The sequence below is a fragment of the Protopterus annectens genome, chromosome 6.part0 (assembly GCF_019279795.1).
Source record: "Protopterus annectens isolate FY-2018-M chromosome 6.part0, PAN1.0, whole genome shotgun sequence".
NCBI classification, from domain to species: Eukaryota; Metazoa; Chordata; order Ceratodontiformes; family Protopteridae; genus Protopterus; species Protopterus annectens.
This window is the reverse complement of record NC_056737.1, coordinates 434289177-434310419: the sequence shown is the minus strand read 5'-3', so window position 1 is coordinate 434310419 and position 21243 is coordinate 434289177. Positions and strand designations below refer to the sequence as shown.

Here is a 21243-nt window from a genome sequence, read left to right as displayed (position 1 = left end):
CCAAACAATACTTCTTTTTGAAGAGGAGCATCCAATAATTTAGCTTTGACATGATCTGGTAAGGCTTGCTCTTTGAGCCAAGCATGTCTACCTATAACAGACCCCGTAACAGCTGCTCTACATGAGGACTCTAAAGCATCAAAACCACACTGCAAGGTATGTTTGCCCACTTGCTCTGCACCATGCAACAAATCCTGCAACTCTTTTAAATTTGGTTGTTCTGGTTGTGTCATTTTGCTTTTCAACCGAGATAACAAAAACTGTTGATACTTTAACATATGGAACTGACAGTTTAATGCCCTCATGGTTAAAGTGGCCGAGGTGTACACCTTTTTCCCCCACCTTTCTAAAGCTCTGGAATCTCTCTCTGAAGGTAATGGGTTTTTAGCAGTAGAGGCCTTAATTCCTTTGGGACCCTGTGAAATAGTTTCTGGGTCAGCAGTATGGCTTTTGTATAGGAACTGGTGTGAATCAGGAACCCGGTAATACCTGTCTGGTTTAACAGGAGCCGGAGGCAAAGAATCTGGATTTAGGCTGGCTTCTATGTACACATCATCCAATATATCTAAAACAGGAGGGATAGCCAGGGGCCTATGCTGGGGGAGCAAAAGAAAATCCCTGAGCCTTTTCTTGGAAACTGAGTAATCTTGGCCTTCCCAGTGAAAGTGTTCCCCTCAATGTATGTAGGGTTTCCCCCAAAAGAGTAGTCCTCGGAGACTGAGGGAATAGACTCCTCTGCATCAGAGTCTTCGAAAGGAGAATAGGCATAATCCTGGTCCTCAGAATGTTCAGAGGTAATGGAGGCTTGATCTGAGGAAGGGTAGTCTTCCTCTAATCTGGGCCTTTTGTCAGATGGGGGTTGAGAACCCCTGATAAGAGTAATCAAATCCTCAGCCATTTTGAGCATCTGTTTTTTAGGCATGGGGCCTTGAGAGGGGGTCTGAGGTCCCTGTTTTTTGGTTTTCATGGCTGCTTTAGATTTAGTGAAAGCTTTAATAGAGAAGGAGGAAGGCCTGAAGACACCTTGAGAAATAGCAGGCCTGTCTAAACTCTGAGTTTCCCCGCCAAGAGTGGCGTCGGTATCTGTAGCAGGAATGGGGACAGAGGAGCTTGCGACCTCAGGTTCTGAAGACACCGGTAACGTAGTGTCATCGGTACTCAGGGGCTGCGTAGGCGCCTTGCTGAGAACCGGTAGTCGGCCTTAGTGTGGTGTCAGTAGTCGGTGCGGACCTCATATGGCAGTCTTTATCTTTGCGTCTTTTACTCAAAACTGGAGTCGGAGTATCCGACGACATAATATAATTAAATTTTTTACCAAAATAGTAAAGGGCGAACTCCGCCCGGCGCTTAATAGTGCACTTGTTGAATCTAGCACAAAAACGGCAGGCCGAGACGTCGTGGTCTGGGCCTAAGCAAGTTATACAGAAAGAGTGGAAATCCTTATGCGGTATTTGCTTCCCACATGAAATGCAATTATTAACTTTGTCTGACATCGGTCTGAGGCAAGAAAAGTTTCAACGGGTACTTAGCTTTCAAGAAGACTTCGGCTGAAATATTTTTGTAAATCTCAGGAGCTGGCCGACCGGCACTTGCGAACTGCTTCTGCTTCGGGCACCGCGCGGCAAGAAAGACTGAAGATGATGGCGTCAGCTGCCTCTTTTATACCCCTGCCACACTGACGTCAGGGAAGAAGCGACGACAACCGACGCCGGACCTAGACTTTGGAATTCGGCCGACCGAGGACCCGCCTGACGGCAGGATAACCCCATCTGTAATGACTGCAGCTGTATGCATGATGAACATCAAAGACATTTAGAGATGGTTTAGAAAAACACTGAAGAATGTATACGGCTTAACAATATGCTTTTGAATAACTTCATACAAGAATAAGGGTTCACTTACCAGTAACACTATGCAAAAAAAAAAATCCACCATAAATTCAAGCTGTTGGAGATGTCTGTAGGGCAGGAACTTATGGTGAGGGGAGGATTTCAATCGTGTGGGAATTCATTGCCATGTGGAGGAGGCATTTTGTCTTTTCAAAAAAGTAAATATGGGTGAAACAAAAACATTTTAAGGAACCATTTTTAGAAACATCTACATGATGTTAAGAGAGAGAATAAGAGAAGACATTTTCTTCTTATTTTACTCACCACCATAACAAAAACATTCATAAGATTAAGTGCATTCTGTTTCACTTCAATTAGAGGTTCATAGGTACGTACTAAGCTATCTGCCCGAAGGCATTTATAAGCCTAGCCGGAATGTGTTGGCTTTTGCTTTTTTTAATGATGTAAGGTAGGGTTTACATCATCAATTATTAGAAACTATTCTAGTACTTAAATATGATAAGCTAAACCCTAGGGTTTGTATTCTGAAATTTTAAGGACTACTTAATTAAGTGGCTTATAGTAACATACTTAATTATTCTTCCTGTTTTACTGACTTAAAATGTGGGAGGGTTGGCATAATGGTTAAGGTGTTTACCTTATAGACACAAAGTGCAGGGTTTGGTTCTCACATGAGGTAACTAGCTAGGATTAAAATGGCCCACAAGGGCAGTTGGTACTAACCTATGAACCTAAAATTTTATGACTGGTTGTTCCTTTTACCTTTTTATGGCCTTTTACTGTTTTTTCCCCTTACTGACTGTTGTATTATTGGGTTTTTGATACAAGATGTCTGTGTGAGTTTTTTAGATTTTGTTACCTCAACTAATTTCTACTAGAAGGTAATATAATTATACCTTTTCAGTCCTATGGTAACTGATAGAAGGCTTTCAGCTCAGTGCATCATTCTTTCTTTATGCCCAAAACATTCTGCTTGTTCCCACCAATGTAGCTCTACAAGCGACATTTTCAACATTACACACAACTATTTGCATACAGACGCACCTTTTCTACAATGAATGCTGTTATGCCATGGGAAGCAGGTTTCACCTTGGTATCAGTTTTGGCATACACGATTAACACGTCAGCATGAGGGCCATTTGTGATCCAGAATTTGTTGCCATTTAATATATAGTAGTCACCTAGAAAAAACAAGTGCATAGCTGAAGCATTGCAGAAATGATTTGCATTGTACTCTACTATCAGAAGCTAGGACAAAGCAAAGCAATTATAAAGATTAGAAAATTACTTGATGGAATTGGGCAAAATATATCTTATTTATATGCATGCAAGCAGCCACTTAATACCAAAATAAACTAAACATGATACTCTCTTGTCCTCTGTACATTTTCACCAAAACCAAAGCCAGAACAACAAACGAGGACTACTAGGTGTACTGAGTCTATCCATCTCTATTATCTAAAGTATTAGCTATCAATGCTAACTAACCACCAACTTTGTCCTTCAGTCCCAAATGAAGTTGTTACTACCCATACATTTATAAATTCACACTTTTCTAAGAAACCTTGTTCAGGAAGACTATTCCACATGTCCAGTTTCTCAAAGAACATGTTTTAAAATCCATGAGTTGTGATTCTCTCATTTGTTTAAGGTTTGTCCAACATACTTGCACAGGTTTACCTCTTTTTTTTTTTTTTTGTATTTGCTTTTTGCCTCCATGTCTGCAGACCATTATGCCTCCCCCATGTTTGAATTCAGGACATTGTTTTCCCAACACAACAAACTTTACCTAGTGTTAAGAGTGACAGCTGTCCAGAACAGAACATCATTCAGGCAGCCATGAGGACGCGTTTGTCCTCACCAACATCCTTGCAAAGAGGGTGTTTACAGTTTTCCTGGTGGTGGTGGGGAGGCACAATCAGTGTCACCTCAGAGGCTCATAGTGCCTTTCCCATGCAAGTTAACACTTCAGCGCACCTGCAGTAAAAGCTAACCCTAAGTAGTGGCTTGGTGAGCTAAAACTCACCTCCATACCATGCTTTGCATTACCACCTCTCATCTGTGCTTCCACTGTACTGCACAGCAGGTTCCATCCCATCATACACTGTCAGCTTAGTCAGATACCCGATTTACTAATTTAATTCAGATCACTTGGGACATAATCAGGGCTTTATCCTTCTACGCCACTGTAGCCAGAAAATATATTTTTTTTCTGAAAGAACCACCCCACACACACACTCATCATTTATTGTCATTTTTTTGTTGACTGGGCATTTCTAGCTGAAACTAGAAGAATCTACAAGAAGGCAAAACCTCCACTGATAACTCTATACATTTTGTATCAGTGGTATGATGTCCATACCAGAAATTCTTTAATGTACTTTATGTTGTATAAAACGATAAGTGATGAGATGAGTTCCTAAACTGTGTGCGCCAGAAAGACCAACCTTAAGCTCCATAGTGTCTTGTATAAGAAGAAGTATATGAATGCAAAAAAGCTGAATAACTTCATCATACAAACTGATGTGTCAAGGATCCACATGTGCAGAATACAGTAACACTTTAGTTGTAAAGACAGATGAAACTTCAGCTAACCTGTGCAAATTATAACCTAACCTGAGCAAAGTTTGGATTAGTATTTATTTATTTCACATTTGTTAACCGGGAAAGTCCAACTTGGAATGAGCCAATTTTCAGCAGAGGCCCGGGGAGAAATGCTCCAGATACATGTCTTTGTAACGTGGGAGGAAACTGGAGCACCCAGAGGAAACCTACACGAACGCAGGGAAGACATGCAGACTCCGCACAGAAGGCACCCCAGCCGAGAATCGAACCGTAGAACCTCTTGCTGTGAGGTGAAAATGCTACCGCTGCACCACTGTGCCGTCCAAGTATGGGTGCGTATGTTTACTCAAACTGTGGAACAGACGATACTATAAAAAGAAGTTATGTACTCACCATACCATTCCATGTTTGTAGTGCATCTCGCCCTTCATTCTTACATATGGGTTCAGAGCCGATCCTCGGCTCAAACTCGGCCGATTACAAAGCTCGACGTCTCTAAGTTGGCTCGTGGCAAGGTAGGTATCCCATGATGCACTAGTAAGAATCCCCAGATCTTGTTTGCTGCTGTCTATAAAAGTGATAGAAGGTATTTCACAAGGAAAAACAAAGATGAAAGGTCTCCAACCCTAAGGAAGATAGGTACTATCTTGTCTCCAGATCCTCCAAGGAAACATGGATGGGGGTAGGTTCCTAAGAATGAAGGGCGAGATGGACTACAAACATGGAACATTATGGTGAGTACATAACTTCTTTATGTTCTGTAATCCTAACAAGACTTAATTCTTATATATGGGACAGCGTCCCTAGCAGCTTTTTCTTGGGTGGCTCACGGGAATACATTCCTAAGAACCATGGAACCAAAGGAGGCTCTACCACTGGAGGCTAAATCCAATTTGTAATGAGTAATAAAGGTATGAGGGGTAGCCCAGGTTGCTGCTGCACATATACTGTCCATTGGAACTCTGGCTTGAAAAGTGGCAGATGTGGATATAGATCTTGTGGAATGAGCTTTAATTTTAAATGCGAGTTCTTTGCCATTAGAAGAGTAAATGAAAGAATGCAATTTGAAATCTAGTTTGATAAGGTTATCTTGGAGACTGGCATTCCTCTCCTCATCTCCGACCAAATAATTGGTCTGATCGCCTAAACTCTTTGGTTCTATCTAGATAGAACCTTAATTGTTTGTGAACATCAAGTTGATTAAAAGTACAGTTGTGTACACTTACCATAAATGTAGATGTTCGAGTGTATTCACTGTTGCAGTCCTCACATATGGGTTATCCGGCTCCCGGTAGCCCTCGGTCGGCTCGAATACCAGAGTCCTTGGTACATGACTTTGGCTGCTGCCGGTTGTAAAACTGATGTCAGTACGTTAGGTATGAAGGGAGGCAGCCGATGCCATTTCATCAGTTTTTCTTGCCTTAACTGTCAGGAGTGAGAAGGCTACTCCAGGAATGGTAGCACCCTGGACACGTCATACAAAAAATAAAAATCCACAGTAGGAAAAAAGGGGGAATGGAGGGTCGGAAACCAGGACTGCAACAGTGAATACCCGCGAAAATCTACATTTATGGTAAGTGTACACAACTGTACTATGTTCTTCCTGTTTCACTGTTGCAGTCCTCACATATGGGTTGATTCCCAAAGCCCAGTATGAAGACAAAGGGGGGGAGGAAGGATCACAAATTAAGGGTTGGTAAGGAGGCCCTGCAAAACTGCAGAGACAAAACCAGCCCTGGATTTAGAAAACAATGGTAGATTGTAATGCTTTGTGAAAGTATGGGCAAAAGACCAAGTAGCCGCTTCTAGAATGTCCTTAGTAGGCACACCTCTCAGAAAGGCGGTAGAGGCTGCTCTAGTAGAATGGGTCTTAATACCCTGAGGGAGAACCTTCCCATGCTGCAGGTAACAAAAGTGAATACAATGAGCAACCCATTTGGAGATGGTTTGTTTTGAAATAGCTTTATCCTGAGTGCCAGGAGCAAAACTAACCAATAACTGTTCAGATTTAATCCTAAGTAAAATCTCAGCTGTCTATGCACATCAAGAGAGTGCAGAATCCTTTCCCCTTTATTTTGGGGATTGTTATAAAATGTAGGCAGGTGAATAGACTTGTTAAGGGTTAAACTGGAAACTACCTTAGGCATAAACGAGGGATTGGTTCTCAGAGAAACCCGATCTGAGTGAAAAATAATGAAAGGTTCTACTGGCATTAAGGCTTGCAGCTCAAATACCCTTCTAGCTGAAGTAATAGCTAAAAGGAAAGCAGTTTTCCAGGATAGAAACTTCAAATCTGCAGAGGCAGCTGATTCAAAGGGAGGCAGGGTAAGTTTTTCCAGGACAAAGTTAAGATCCCAAGCAGGAGTAGGGGCTCTTCTGGGAGATCTAAGGTTACTAGCTCCCCTCAGGAACCGTTTCATCAAGGGGTGAGAAAAAATGGGTTGCTCAAAGGAACAATGATCCGAAATTGCTGATGCGTGAATTTTGATTGAAGAAAAAGAAAGTCCACCATTAAGCAATCCTGCTAGGCAGTCAAGAATGAGTAAAAGAGAAGGATGAGAAGAGTCTTCTCCTTTAGCTAGCATCCAAGAGCAAAATATCTTCCATTTATCTACATAGGACTTTCTTGTGCTAGGCCTCCTGAAGAACTTCAACCACCTGTTGGGAAAGATTAAAGGTATTAGCCAGGCAGTTAAATGCAGAGTTTGAAGATGAGAATGAAGGAACTTCCCCCCTCCCCAAACCAACAGATCTGGTACCAGGGGAAGATGCCAAGGCTGAGCCTTGGAAAGACTGTGAAGGAGGGGATACCAAAGCTGCCTGGGCCAATCTGGAGCTATCAGAATAGCCTTTGGTTTTCCGTCCCTTATCTTTAGCAGCACTCTGGGAAGAAGAGGCAGAGGAGGGAATGCATAAACAGAGAGGTGTCCATGGGAAGGACAACGCATCCACCCTCCAAGCTTTGTTGTGAAACTCCCTGGTGCAGAAGGTTGGAAGAAGATGATTGGTGTGAGAGGAGAAAAGATCCACTTGTGGGGTGCCCCAATGATGAGTGATGCTATGGAAAATGTCCCTGTTCAGTTGCCACTCGTGAGGATCCAGAACATGTCTGCTCAAATGATCTGCCAAGGAGTTTAGCCTCCCTGGAAGATAATCGGCTATTAGATGTAAGCCCATGGATGCTACTATGGATCATAGTCTCATGCTTTGTCTGCACAAGGGGTAAGAGTGAGTCCCCCCTTGCTTGTTGATGTACCACATGACTGTGGTATTGTCTGTCCTGATTAGCAGAGTCCCAGGGTAGAGTAGGTCCTTGAAAGGCAGCAAGGCCTGCTGCACTGCCAATCAATTCTTTTAAGTTTACGTGCAGATGAATCTGCTGGGTGCTCCAAGTCCCCTGTATGTCCCTGCCCTCCAGATGAGCTCCCCATGCAACATCTGAGGCATCTGTGGTGAGAGTCTGGCTGGCAGGCGGTTGGCGGAAAGGCAGACCCTTGTTCTGAGAACAGGCTGTCGCCCACCAGAGGAACTCCATTTGTAGACAGGGAATCAGGGGAAGAATCAAGTCTAAGTCCTGTGTGTGTTGACACCAAAGATTCTTGAGGTACCATTGAAGTTTTCTCATATGCAGCCTTGCATATGGGATCATCAAAATACAGGAAGCCATGAACCCCAGTGAGTGCTTGCAGGAATTGCCTTGCAGAGAGCTGGGTCATGCTTGCCAAGTTCATGAAGTAAGCGGAAAGATCTTCTTGCTTCTGTTGATGGAGGAATACCATCTGGGTGGCTGTATTCATACTCGCTCCCAGGAAAACAATTTCCCTTGAAGGGATCAACTTTGACTTATTTTCGTTGAGAGTGTAACCCAAAGAGTTGAGAATGTTCTTCATGAAATCCAAATCCTTTTCTAGTTGTTCTAGGGAGTTTGCTTGAATGAGACAGTCATCCAGGTAAGGATAAATCTGAATGTTTCTCTGCCTGCAAAAAGCAATGGCTGGAGCCAGGCACTTCGTAAAAACTCTGGGAGCAGTAGATAAGCCAAAGGGCAATGCAGAGAATTGAAAGTGTTGCTCCCCAGCCCTGAAGCGAAGGAACTGCCTGCAACTTTCCCTTATTGGGATGTGCAGATAATCCTCCTTGAGATCCAGAGTTACCAGCCATGAATCCTTTTGCCCAGCATTGGCAGTAATTGTTGAAGGGTGATCATCTTGAATTTGAGAATCACCAGAAAAGTGTTTAGAATGGACAGATCCAGAATAGGGTGCCAGGTGCCCCTTTCTTGAGTACCTGAAAAAGCCTCTAATAAAAACGTAGGCCTGCCTGATTTGCAGGAACTGGCTCCATAGTCAGTAGAGAAGAAATCTGAGTTTCTAACTCTGCCTTGAGAGTTTTGGATATGTCTGGGTACCCTTGTAAAACAGTGAAGGTGTGAAAGTAAAACTTGTAACATTGGTTTACTATACTGAGCACCCATTTGTCTGTGATGGTAGACCATACCTCTGCAAACCTGACTAACCTTCCCCCCAAAGGGGGGAAACCCAGGGTCCGCAAAGGTAGGCACAAGAAGGCCGGAGTAACTGAGAATGCTTCCTTTGAGAAGCTGGCTTAGAACTCGCCGATTTAGCAGAAGAAGAATGCCATTGTTTAGCCCTTTGAGGGGCAGAAGCCTGCCCTCTTGAATATCTGAAACCTCTAGGCCTAGAGCGACCCTGCTTGGCAGGATCAGGGAAAGACCAATTCTTAGAAGGATAATGCCTACTAAACCGAGAAGGCTGAACCTGAAGGAAATCTTTTACAGCTTGCATAGATTTTGCCTTATCCTCCAACTTTTTCAGTACCTCCTCAGCCTTATTACCAAAAAGACTGTCCTTGTGCAAAGGAACATTCAGCAATTTAGACTTAACTGGTTCAGAAAGAGGCTGCTCCCTGAGCCAAGCATGCCTTCTAATTACGGAACCAGTGGCTGCTGCTCTGCAAGAAGCCTCCAAAGTGTCAAAACCACAATGAAGTGAATGCTTATTAATTAAAGTGGCAGAATTCAGTAAGTCTTGTAAATCTTTGTTTTCCGTCATGGAAGGAATATCTCCAAGATTAGCTTTAATAGCCTCCAACGTATGCTGTTGATACTTAAGCATGTGAAAAAGACAATTCACTGATCTAATGGCAAGAGTTGCAGAAGTATAGACTTTTACCCCATGTGTCCAAGGCCCTAGATTCCTTATCAGAAGGCACAGGGTTTCTAGCAATAGTAGCCTCAAAACCCTTGGGGCCTTGAGAAATAATTTCTGGATCAGCAGTAGGGTTTCTAAAAAGGAATTGATGAGATTCAGGAACCCTGTAATATCTATCCGGTTTTCTGAAGGCAGGAAGAACAGAATTAGGATTTAAAGAATTTTCCATGAAAACATCATCCACAACTTCCAAAACTGAAGGTATAGCCAGAGGCTTATGCTGTGGCAAATCTAAAAATTCCCTTATTCTTTTCCTACACTGTGGAAAATCCTGACATTCCCATTTAAAATGCTCCCTAAGAGTATTCAAAAGTATCCCCAAAGGAAAATCTTCTGGAGGGGAGGTAGAAGGGATAGAATCCTCAAAGCCAGAAAAAAAGTTGAGAATTTCCTTTTTCACCAACAGACATACTGGAAATCTCTGAATCTGAGACAGACAAAACATCAGGAGATAATTCCCTAGCCCTCTTTGAAGGGGGTGGATGAGAGCCCATAATCAGGGAAAGAAGATCACCAGCCATCTTTACCAACTGGGACCGAGGTACAGGAGGGGAGACCAATGCCTTGCGAGCAGGTTTGCAGCTGGAAGGTTTACTAGCAATCCGGAGGGACTCGGGAGGCCTAGCAACTGCAGAACTCTGAACTAAGGTAGTCGGGTCTGGTTCTGGTCTCATGTCGAAAAGAAGAGGCGTCAGAAGCCGGTGCTTCCAAAGCGGCTCCGGACCCATCTGAGGTGGCGACAGGCGGAGGGGTTTGAAGACGAAATAGCAGCCTGCGGCATGGAGGACTCCGTAAAAGTCTCGGCAGAGGCTTGCGGCTGAAAATCTGCAGACTGCAGGGGCTGCAAAAGCGCCTCACTGACTACCACTGTGCTGACAACCAATTTCACTGGTGCGTCATCAGTAGATTTAACCCTAGGCCTGACGTGGTTCTTGTCTTTGTGTTGCCTAGGAATATCCGAAGTCAGGAGACCAGAAGTTGTCTTACCGACTAACTTAGACCAGACTCCAAAATGCTTATACAAAATCTTAGCTCTATGGCGTATGGTACGCGGGTTAAAGGAAGCACAGAGATCGCAGTTAGGGACGTCGTGCTCAAGGCCCAAACAAGTTATACAATAGGAATGGAAATCACAGCACGGAATCTGTTTTCCACAGGCAAGACAGTTATTAACTCTATCTGACATTCGTTAAAGCAAGAAAAGAGGATCCCCAACGGGGTACTTATCTGAAGGTGTCTTCAACTTGGTAGTTGGAAAGCGAAACAAAGGTAAATGGCCGACCGGCACTAGTGCGAATTGTATCTGCTTCAGGTTCCAGGGCAAGAAAGACTGAGGAAATGGCGTCAGCTGCCTCCCTTTATACCTGACGTACTGACATCAGTTTTACAACCAGCAGCAGTCAACGTCATATACCAAGGACTCTGGTATTTGGGCCGATTAAGGGCTACCGGGGAGCCGGATAACCCATATGTGAGGACTGCAACAGTGAAACACGAAGAACATCTTATATTCCACTTTCTTTGAATGATTTGGAAAAAAGACTGGCAGTTCAATAGTTTGATTAATATTAGATTGAGAATAAATCTTGGGGACGAAGGATGGATTAGTGTGAAGGGAAACTCTGTCTCTATGAAATATCAAGTAAGGAGGTTTGACTGAGAGTGCTTGCAGCTCTGACACTCTTCTGGCGGACGTAATGGCTACCAGAAAAATGGTCTTCCATGAAAGGAACTTGAAATCACAAGTATGTAAAGGTTCAAAAGGTGGTGAGGTAAGTTTTCAAAGAACAAAATTTAGATCCCAGGGAGATACAAGTTCTTAAAAAGGAAGTCTTAGTAAGGTAGTGCCTTTCAAAAATGATCTACACAATCTGTGAGCCATAAGATTAGGTTCATGTTGTACCAAATGAAAATTGGAGACAGCTGCTAGTTGAACTTTGATTGTAGCAGCAGCTGATCCCTGATGAAAAAGTTTGGTTAGAAATTCTAACACTAAGGGAATGGAGGCTGTGTATGGATCTATGTTTTTAGCTTGTGCCCAGAGAGAAAATCCTTTCCACTTGCTAGCGTACAATTTTCTTGTAGAAGGTTTATGAGAAGATGTGAGGATATGTATAACCGCAGGGGAGAAATCATGAAGCCTGACTAGGGATGGAATTGGAGCAGCCACGCTGTCAAGTTGAGGGTGTCGAGACAGGGATGGGACATGCCTGACATATGTATCAGAAGGTCTGGTACTGGGTCCAGAATCCATGGATCGTCCAGAAGGTGAGGCCAGACAAAGGGGAACCAAACCTGACGAGGCCAGTAAGGAGTGATGAGAATCATTCTGCTTCCCAAGGTCTTTGCATTCTGGAGAACTTTTGATATTAGCGGAAAGGGAGGAAAAGCATAAAGAAGTCCCGAGGGTCAATTGTGGACAAGTGCGTCTCTTGATGTCTCCCGGGGGGGGGGGGGTGAAGTAGCTGCTGCATTTGGTGTTCATTGGGGTGGCAAACAGATTGCAGCAAGGCTGTCCCCATTTGAGGAAAATCTGTTCCACGACTTTCTGATTCAAAGACCACTCGTGAGGCATCAAGATTACCCTGCTGAGCTTGTCAGCTATCACATTGGTTCTCCCCAGGACATGTGCTGCAACTAGAAAGCATTGGGAAGATATTGCCCACTGCCAAACACGAAGATCCTCTTGACATAGGGGGTAGGATCCGGTTTCACCTTGTTTGTTTATATACCAGACCACTGACATACTGTCTGATTGGATTGCTATTGTCCCTAGAGGAAAAAAGTCGTGAAGTGCTTGCAATGCTAGTAGCACTGCTCTCATCTCTAGCACACGGATATGCAAGTGAGCCTCGTGTTCTTGCCATGTGCCCTGGACTATCCTTCCTAGATAACACCTCCCCCACCCTATCTGGGAGGCATCCATGGTCACAGTAGCAACGGGCTGGCGAGGAATGAATGGTCCCCCTATCCTTAGTTGATTGGACTGGATCCACCAACAAAGTTCCTTTTTGCAAGATTCTGTTATTAAAATGGGATGAGACAGAGGCAGTTGCTGAAGAGACCACTGGGAAAAGAGTAGTCATTGAAGAATTCTCATATTTTGTCTGGCTAGCGGAACTAGAGTTATAGTAGAGGTCATGGTTCCTAGAAGTTTTAGCACAGTCTTCGCTTTGACCTTGTGTTGAGGAAGCAGGCTGTATATTTGTTGTCTTAGATTTTGTACTCTGTCTGAAGAAAGGTGAGCCATCATTGCGACTGCGTCTATTTCTGTGCCTATAAAAGTCACATATTGAGAGGGCGACAAGGCAGACTTTTCCCAATTTATAGTAATACCAAGATGAGTGCAGACTGAGATGGTTGAATCCCTGGCCTGTAGAAGTAGATGCCTGGTGGTGGCAGTCAGGAGCCAGTCGACCAGGTACGGAAACACCTGCACTCCAAGATGTCTCAAGTGAGCCGATACTATCAACATGCATTTGGTGAACACCCTGGGGGCTGTGGTGAGACCAAAGGACAGAGCACGAAATTGGTAATGACTGGCTCCCAGCCAGAAGCATAAATTACTCCTTGATGCTCTGTCTATTTTTATGTGTTAGTATGCATCTTGGAGGTCTATGGAACACACCCAATTGCCTTTCCCTAACAGAGGGAGTATAGACTGCAGTGTTACCATTCGGAACTTGGACTTGTTCACTGATTCATTAAACTTGCTAAGATCCAAGATGGGCCTCCAGTCCCCTGTTCGTTCTGGCACTAAAAAGAATCTGGAGTAAGTTCTGAATCCTATCTGGTCTGCGGGGACAGTTTGGATGACTCTCTTTTGAAGCAACTTTTGGACTTCTATAGTTGCTTGATCCCTGTGATTGGGTGGAACATCTGAGATTTTCTTGGTTAGATGAGGTGGAAAAGAGAAGGGTATGGAGTATCCTCTGGAAATTATTCTTTGTACCCACTTGTCTTGTGTGATGACGTGTCAAGCTTTTGGGTACAAAGATAAGTGACCCCTGACTGGCTCCAGAGAAGCACAGTTGGGCCCCACTTCAGGAGCGCTGATAGGGACATCCGCGAAAGGAATCGCAGCCACCCTGGTTTTGCGGACTCCTCCCCTGCCTCTAGGGCGACGTCTACCTCTGTAGAAGGAATCACCTTGTGCGACTGGGAAAAATCTCTTGAGATTTCTTGAACCACATTTTTCTGCCTCTCTGACCTTTAGGGTATGGCCTAGAAGGGACGGAAGAACGTACTCCCACGGCAGAGAGAGTTTTCCCTTCCTGTTCGCATCTGATGTGTGTCTTTTACCTTTGGTCCAAACAGAAAGGAACCGTTAAAGGGAGAGTTAGTAAATGCAGATTTGAAGGGCTCCGCAAAGTTACATAAGCACATCCAGGAGTGTCTCCTAAGGGAAACTCCTGAACCCGGTGCCCTGCTCGCTCCATCTGCTGCGTAAGATATCAGCCTCATGGAGGAGTTAATAGAGTTTAAGGTAGATAACGGAGCAGTAACCTTCTCAGGGACTCCTTCAGTTAAAGTACCTTGGAAAGTATCTCCTAGTTCTTTTAGGCGATCTCTTTGAAGCCTAGTGAAATGGGTGAGATAATTCAGTGATTTGAGTGTAAAAGCCACTGAAGAAAAAATACGCTTCTCATATCTATCCATCATTTAAGACTCCTTGTTCGGTGGGTGGACAGATAAGGAAGTTTCTGCTAGTTCCTTCTTTGTGGCTGCTGCCACCACCATGGCATCTACAGGCACACCTTTGGTCAAACACTCTTTTTCTCTAGGAGCTGAAAGAAATTTTTTCAGCCTTCTGAGGACTGGTTCTACGGCATCAGGAGTTTCCCACACCTGTAGACTCACCAAATCTAACAACTCATCGAATGGTGGAGACACCCAAGAGGCTGAAGGTTGAGACCTGAAAGCCTTGAGGTACACCGACTCCTCAGAAGGGGTGATGGTGGGCCAGCCACCTCTTTGTTTCAGGATCTCTAGGATATCTATGAAGGAGATATCAGAGGACGACCTAGGGGACCCTTCTGACTCCTCAAAGTCAATGTCAGAGGTGATGGACTTATCAGGGGAGTCTACGTGCTTCCTCTTGCAAGTTCTCTTCTGTGGAGGCTCCTCAGAAGGGTATTCTGGGGAGGTCTCAGAAGACTGGGGGCCACCCAAGGGGGGCTCCTGAGACTGCAGGTCTCTGCTGTCAAGAGAGAGAGAGATGGTGCTGAGAATGAGGTCAGAGCTTGAGGGGGAAGAGCATTGGTACCCTTGTGTGGAGCTGAAGACCTAGGTAGCATGCTCCTCATCATCTCGAAGGCAGATCTCTCTGGCTCCAATGACACCACTGGTTTCGAGGAAATGGAAGTAGCCCTCGGTCCCAGAGAGATAGACTTCAAGACAGATGTAGGATCCAAGCTCAGCCGAGCCAATGCACCGAGAGGTAGGTTCAGAACAGAAGAAGTTTGGGTCTGAGCGTCCCCGTCGGGGCAGACTGGTGAGCTTCGGCTCCAAGACACCAGGGACGGCACCGAAGGTGTCGGAGTGGAATTCTGCTCAGAGACACATACAGTTGGAGTGCTGGAACTGACGGTTCCACAACAAATGGCACCAATAGCTCTGGCTCCGAAAGAACGACACATTGCTCGGAGGAGGAACAGAAGCAGGTAATATGGCCTTAGATGGCTCCGGAACTGATTGGGTCGGAGCCGGCAACAAATTTGCTAGCAGAGATGACTTCAAAGGTTTAAGGACCACTCTCTCAACATCCTCTTCAGAAAGACTCCTGGAGGATCTGGAAGACAAGGTAGGGGATCGAGATCTCTGCAAAATAAGAAATTTGAGTGTCGGGGATACCGGTAATAAATCTCTTGACTGGCTCCGAGGTACAGATTCAGTTACTGTCTCCGAAAAACTTGGGGCCAAAACTGGAATGTCTATGTCAATAACCTCAACTGGCTCCGAAGACAGAGGAGCCAAACAGGTTGAAGGCTTGTCAATTTTGGCAATTTTCTCTGGAGGTCCTGATTTAACGGTCGGTGCAAGAGACTGTCTTTTCATCGACTTGACCTTCTCTTTTTTAGAAGAGGGAGACCTGGAATGAGAAGAGGAAGAACTGTCTAAATATTCCTCAAAGGAAGGTTTAAGGAGACCTTTCAAGATGAATTTGTTCTTCCTTTCCTAGAGAACCCGAGAAAGTACAGTTTTGTACCTACCATAAATGTAGATGTCCGAGAGGTATGCATCTGCAGTCCTAACATATGGTGGGTTCTCAGGCTCTCAGCCCTTCGGTCGGCCGGATTCCCAAGTCCCAGGTCATCTCAGCTCATGTCGCACGTGTTCACCCGGCGTCCATAGCTGCTGTCAATTAGAGGCAAGCATCAGCCGATTTTTCCTCTCAGTGTTTTCTCCCCCCATGCCAGGCCAGCCAGGAATGATTCCAAAAAAAAAGGAATAAAAATGAAATGACACAAAAACAATAGAGAACAAACAAAATAAACATATATATATATATACAAAATATACAAACAAGATACCTTCCCCCCAGAGAGGAAGGTGGTAAGCCAAAATAAAGAAACAAGGAGGGTGAGGGGGGAGAGGGAGGTGGCATAGACTGCAGACTCGGACATCTCGGACTATGGGTTGGGCTGTTATATGTCAAAGTACAATGCCGCATCTGCATGCATAAATACAGGTAGAATATGTAGTAGCCAAATCAGCGGGGGAGGAGGCACTAAAGAAGATTATGGTGTAGTGCTGGATGCAAAACAAAAAGCACATGCAAAACCGATGGCGTACTTATATGGTATAAAGGTAATGTCTTAATGTATGCACCAAGCGTATGCAGCAGAGCTCTAGTGGCTCTTTGGTAGCCACCTCTGGTGTCTCCTCCTGTAGAAAAGCTGCTGTAGTGCTTGTGGCCTATCTCCTTGAGTCTTCTTGTCTCTGAGTTGCTTTTCCACTCAAAGTAAATCTAAATTTTAAATTTATTGATTTTTTTTTCCTTGCTTTTTGAGATTGTTCCGGTTAGTTCTCCACTCTATCCTGATGGAAGATAAGGAAGGGCTGTACCATTAATAATGCCTGTAATTCAGATACCCTTCTTGCTGAAGTGATTGCAAGCAGGAAAGCAGTTTTCCAAGATAAGAACTAATTCTTTCTGCTGTTGCTGGTTCAAAGGGTAGTGTGTTGTTAACTTTTTCTAGTTCAGGTCCCATGTAGGCAAGGTGGTTTCCTTGAGGCTTTACATTTTATTTTAAAAACATTGAAACTGCCTGGTAGAGGATGAGAGAAAGACTGAGGATCCCATGTGGTATTGCTGAAATTGCTGATGCATGAATCTAATGGAGGACAAAGGACTGTGGGAGGAAGACTGGATAGAGAGTTCTGATGTTAGCTCCAGGATGTTAGCTATGTTTGCCAATGATACATTTTCTCCTTTTGCTGCACTCCAAATGAGGTTCCTTTTTTTTTTTTGCTGAAGCCTTTTTCTTTTGTCAGGGGTCTGTCTGAGATAACTGGTTAACCTCTGTCTGAATAAGATTCTATTTTTTTTTTTGTTTATTGTAGGATCCAAGCAGCTGAAGTTTTTCAGAAAGTTGGGAAGATGCAGGATTGTGTGCCAATAGTGGAAGGCAAAGGAGGAAGAGAGGGTGAGGTTTATGAGTGCTTGCACATGCCTCCCCAGTAGCAAGCGGATGATTTGGCTCGATCGTCTGGATTGATGAGGGATGATTGATTTTTCTGATCTTCAGGAGCACTTTCAGGAGCACTTTGTGCATCAAAAGAAATGTTAGGTTCCACCTTCAAGCAAATAGGACCAACTGGTCCAAGCAGAAGGTGGGTATCCAAGTGGGTGGTATGTCCTTGTGCGGTGGTCTATTTCTGGTGCTTGCAGGTCTATTTCTGGTCTGTTGATTTCTGGATGTCTGGATTTGAAGATGTCTTTGATTATGTGCAGCATCCATTCACATGCATAGTTGGTGTTTTTCTGTCTGCTAGTATATATGCTTTTTATATAGACAAATATAGCACATTGGCAATGTTGAGCTTCAGGCCGACGAGGCATAGCCAATTCCCATCCCACATTCCACTATAGCATGTGTGCCTCCAATGTTGTGCCCCCCTTGTTTGTAACCCATGACCTGATATACCATGTCAGTAAAATGTCTGTTGTGAAGAAATGCTATGAATGTGTGGAATTGCCTGTTTCATTGCCTGTTTCTGTTTGTTAGCATCTGCCTTTTGTTTTTGGTTGTTGTGTATACTTTGTTGTATATGTCTGCTATGTACTTGTCTGTACTGAGTCTGAGGTGTGTGCTCTGATCCTGCAAGAAATCTGAGGTATCTTCTGCAATCTGGTCATATAGACGGGCAGGTGGCATGCCTCCTAGAGATCTAGAGTCACTAGCCAAGACTCCTTGCCCAGCATGGGAGAGTTGCTGTAGGGTCAGCATTTTGAATTTTGGAACAATGATATATGTGTTCAAAGTGGACGAAGTGGAGAGGGTTGGTTTTCTTTTTCTTTTCTTGGCACCAGGAAAAGTCTGGAATAAAATCCTTTGTCCTTGGGCCATAGACCTTTTCTTTTCTTCATCTTAGTCATCCTTGATTTGTTCTTGATTTTTTTGTTTTTTTTTTTGTTTTTAGGTTTGGCAGTCCTCTTCCTCTCTCTCTTCCTTGGCAGAGTATGGAAGTGAAACCTGTAGTCTGTAAAATCCATGTATCCCACTGTGTCTCCTGTAATGTAATAAAAGTTTACTGAAAATGAACTAGCTTTCTTCCTGCTTCCAGTTTCTCCTTGTTGGCGGTGGGTAGCGGTATCAGAGTCAAGTGTCCTGTCTGTAGTCCTGTGGTAGGGTCTGTGGCAGTACCTGGTATTGAATCATGTGGAATTGACAGTTTAAGGCCCCTTACAAAGAAAGAGTAGCAAGACTTTTTTACTTTTTCTCTCTAGCAACTCTAGATTCTTCTTCAGAGAGGGGGGGGGGTTTTGGCAGTACTTTTGGGGCCCTGCCCTGTGTTTCAGGATCTGCAATGGAGCCTTATACATATGTGTGATATTGTCCGGGACCCTGTGTAGTATCTCGGGCTTAGCAGGGGGCAGGGGAGAGAAGGGGCAGGCAGGCATCATTAAATGGTCCCTATAAGGAGAAGGGCCTTCTGGAGGATTTGAGTTTTCTGAATCATCAGAGAAATAATCTGAAAGAAAGCTCAGGGGCTCTGCTCTGCCTCTCCTCTTCTCTGAGTGGATGAGAGTCAGGGTGAGGATGAGGATGGGGATCCCTGATCAATCAAATGAGATCTCTGCCAGGCTGGAGCATTTGGGAACTAGAGCTAGGTGTGTGTGGGGGGGTTTTTAGCAGGCAGAAGAGAAGATTTAGCTAGCTTAGCCCCAGCTAGAAAAGGCCTTGATGATGGGATGCAGAGGCCAGCAGCTCCGTCCAGGAGCAGGAGTAGATATGTCTAAAGGAATACTATCTGAAAACTGGGTGCCTGCAGCAGCAGGAGAAATTTCAATTGCAGTAGATTCAGCTATGCTGTGGGCTCGGCTGTTGGAGGTATGTTTGTTTTGAAGCGAAAGGAAGAGCAGCGGTTCGTCGGTTTCAGAACAGAGACACTGGTTGGCTTAAGTTTGGTTTTTCCAAAAACCGACCGCGAAAGTGGTGGTCCTCCTTTTCCTTCTTTTGATAATTGTGTGAAATTTGTGAAGTCGCATTTTGTTTAAGCAAGCAAAGCCAAACCAAAAACCAAAAACTGACCGACGCCTAAGAGTCCGGCCGGGTGAACTAAAAGACTGGCAAAAGGTACATGTCTCCTGAAGCTGTATGGCTCCCAAGCAATAAACACAAATACTATGCCAGTCAGTCAGGGACATTTTTGTGAACATTTAAGACATTTCTTGAAACCCAGAGGTTTATGGTCTTCCTTAGACATACTGTCACAACAATAATCACAGAACAAACCAAGATAAAAGGAAGAGAGGACAAGGTCCTCTAACTTAAATGGGCCTAGCCCTGCTGAAGAAACAACACACAAGAGAGAAAGACAACAGAGGACTACGTCCTCTAACTTAAACGGGCCTAGCCCTAAACAGAGGAGTAGGCGAGATAGAGACAAACAAGCAAGAGACAAAGGCTAAAATAGGTCTTAACTAAAAAATGGACCTATGCCTAAGATAAAATTTAGCAATAACAAGTACACAGAAAATGTGGGATACCACTAAGGAAAGGCCTGCAGAAGCGACGGCCAACAATTAGCAACAACAACTGCAATAAATTCAAAAAACACACTAACTACTACTAGATAACAACCGTAAGCTATTAATACTAAACTAATTATTATAGTCAAAAACAATCACTATAGAAATCTGAATAAGCAAAAAATTCCAACTTAGCCACAGCCAAGAAAGAGAGCACTTCTGAACTCGTAGACGCTGCAAACGAGATCTGGGGATTCTTACTAGTGCATCATGGGATACCTACCTTGCCACGAGCCAACTTAGAGACTTTGAGCTTTGTAATCGGCCGAGTCGGAGACGAAGATTGGCTCCGAACCCATATGCAAGAATGAGGGCAAGCTAGGAGTACAGAACATCATTCATTTCCAGTTAACTGTGGCATCTTGGGGATTGCAGTTTTGGTAATAGTATAAAATAATTAGAAGAGTGGATGTCAAACACTGTAAGGTGTTACAATGCTTGTATAAGACAGGTAAGAAAAAGGTGAAAAGGCAGAGAAGATGTGGATTAAAGGTGGTGAATATTTAGTTGTGATGAGAAGAGGTTGAACTGTGCGAAACATTTTTAGCTCCTGCATGGTATGTGTGTGTGTGTGTGTGTGTGTGTGTGTGTGTGTAGGGGTTCTTATTAGATGACCGAAGACGCATTCTATCGAATGCGTCTAGGTTGAACTTAAAACAAAAAGGCAAAATAGCAAAGCGGCTTTTAAGCAAATTCTTTCCCAGGGAAAGAATTTGCTTGGCCGCTTCCATTACTTTGCCGTTTTTGGCACTGTAGTGCGATCTTGGAGTTGGTATATTTAAGTAGGGGGTGTGTGGGGGGCATAGCCCCCCACTTTATGTATTATTTCAATTTTTTTTGGAACAGTGTTTTTTTTTTCCCTTGGAAAAAAATTGCTGTTCTGAGCTTTCGAGAATGTAAGCTTTCACTTACATGGGGTCGATTATTCATCGTTCGCTTTTTTAAGCATTCAATGGTGTGTGTGTGTGTGTGTGTGTGTGTGTGTGTGTGTGTGTGTGTGCAGATACATATATATCCAGCCCACTACTGGTTATATAAATGCACATGCTTTGGCAATGGATATTTGCAAACCATTCAACTTAGGTTACATGGTGATGCTAGGAAGGTGGCCTTGCAATATCAATTAATTAGCTACCCTGGTGTTGTGCAAGTGAGAAACTGTAATCATCACAGTTTTTAAAGTAGGCATTTGTTTCTGTTTTGCTATGAGAAGCATATTGTGAGTACCTTCACTCCAAGAACCTATTTTATTTTTTAACAATAAAAAGTTTCAGTCCTGTCACAGAAACAACACAAATTGTGTGAGAAATAGTGAGGAACTGCAAATGCTGAAAGGATG

The 21243-nt window shown here is 43.9% G+C and overlaps 1 protein-coding gene across 1 annotated transcript in view; it reads right to left on the bottom strand.

Moving 5' to 3' along the window:
• Positions 1-21243, bottom strand: part of IVD (isovaleryl-CoA dehydrogenase) — a 1038753-nt gene that overhangs the window by 694078 nt on the left and 323432 nt on the right. The window contains exon 6 of the mRNA XM_044073537.1: positions 2895-3031. Within this exon, the coding sequence (XP_043929472.1) occupies positions 2895-3031 (137 nt within the window). The remainder of the gene's footprint in view (positions 1-2894; positions 3032-21243) is intronic.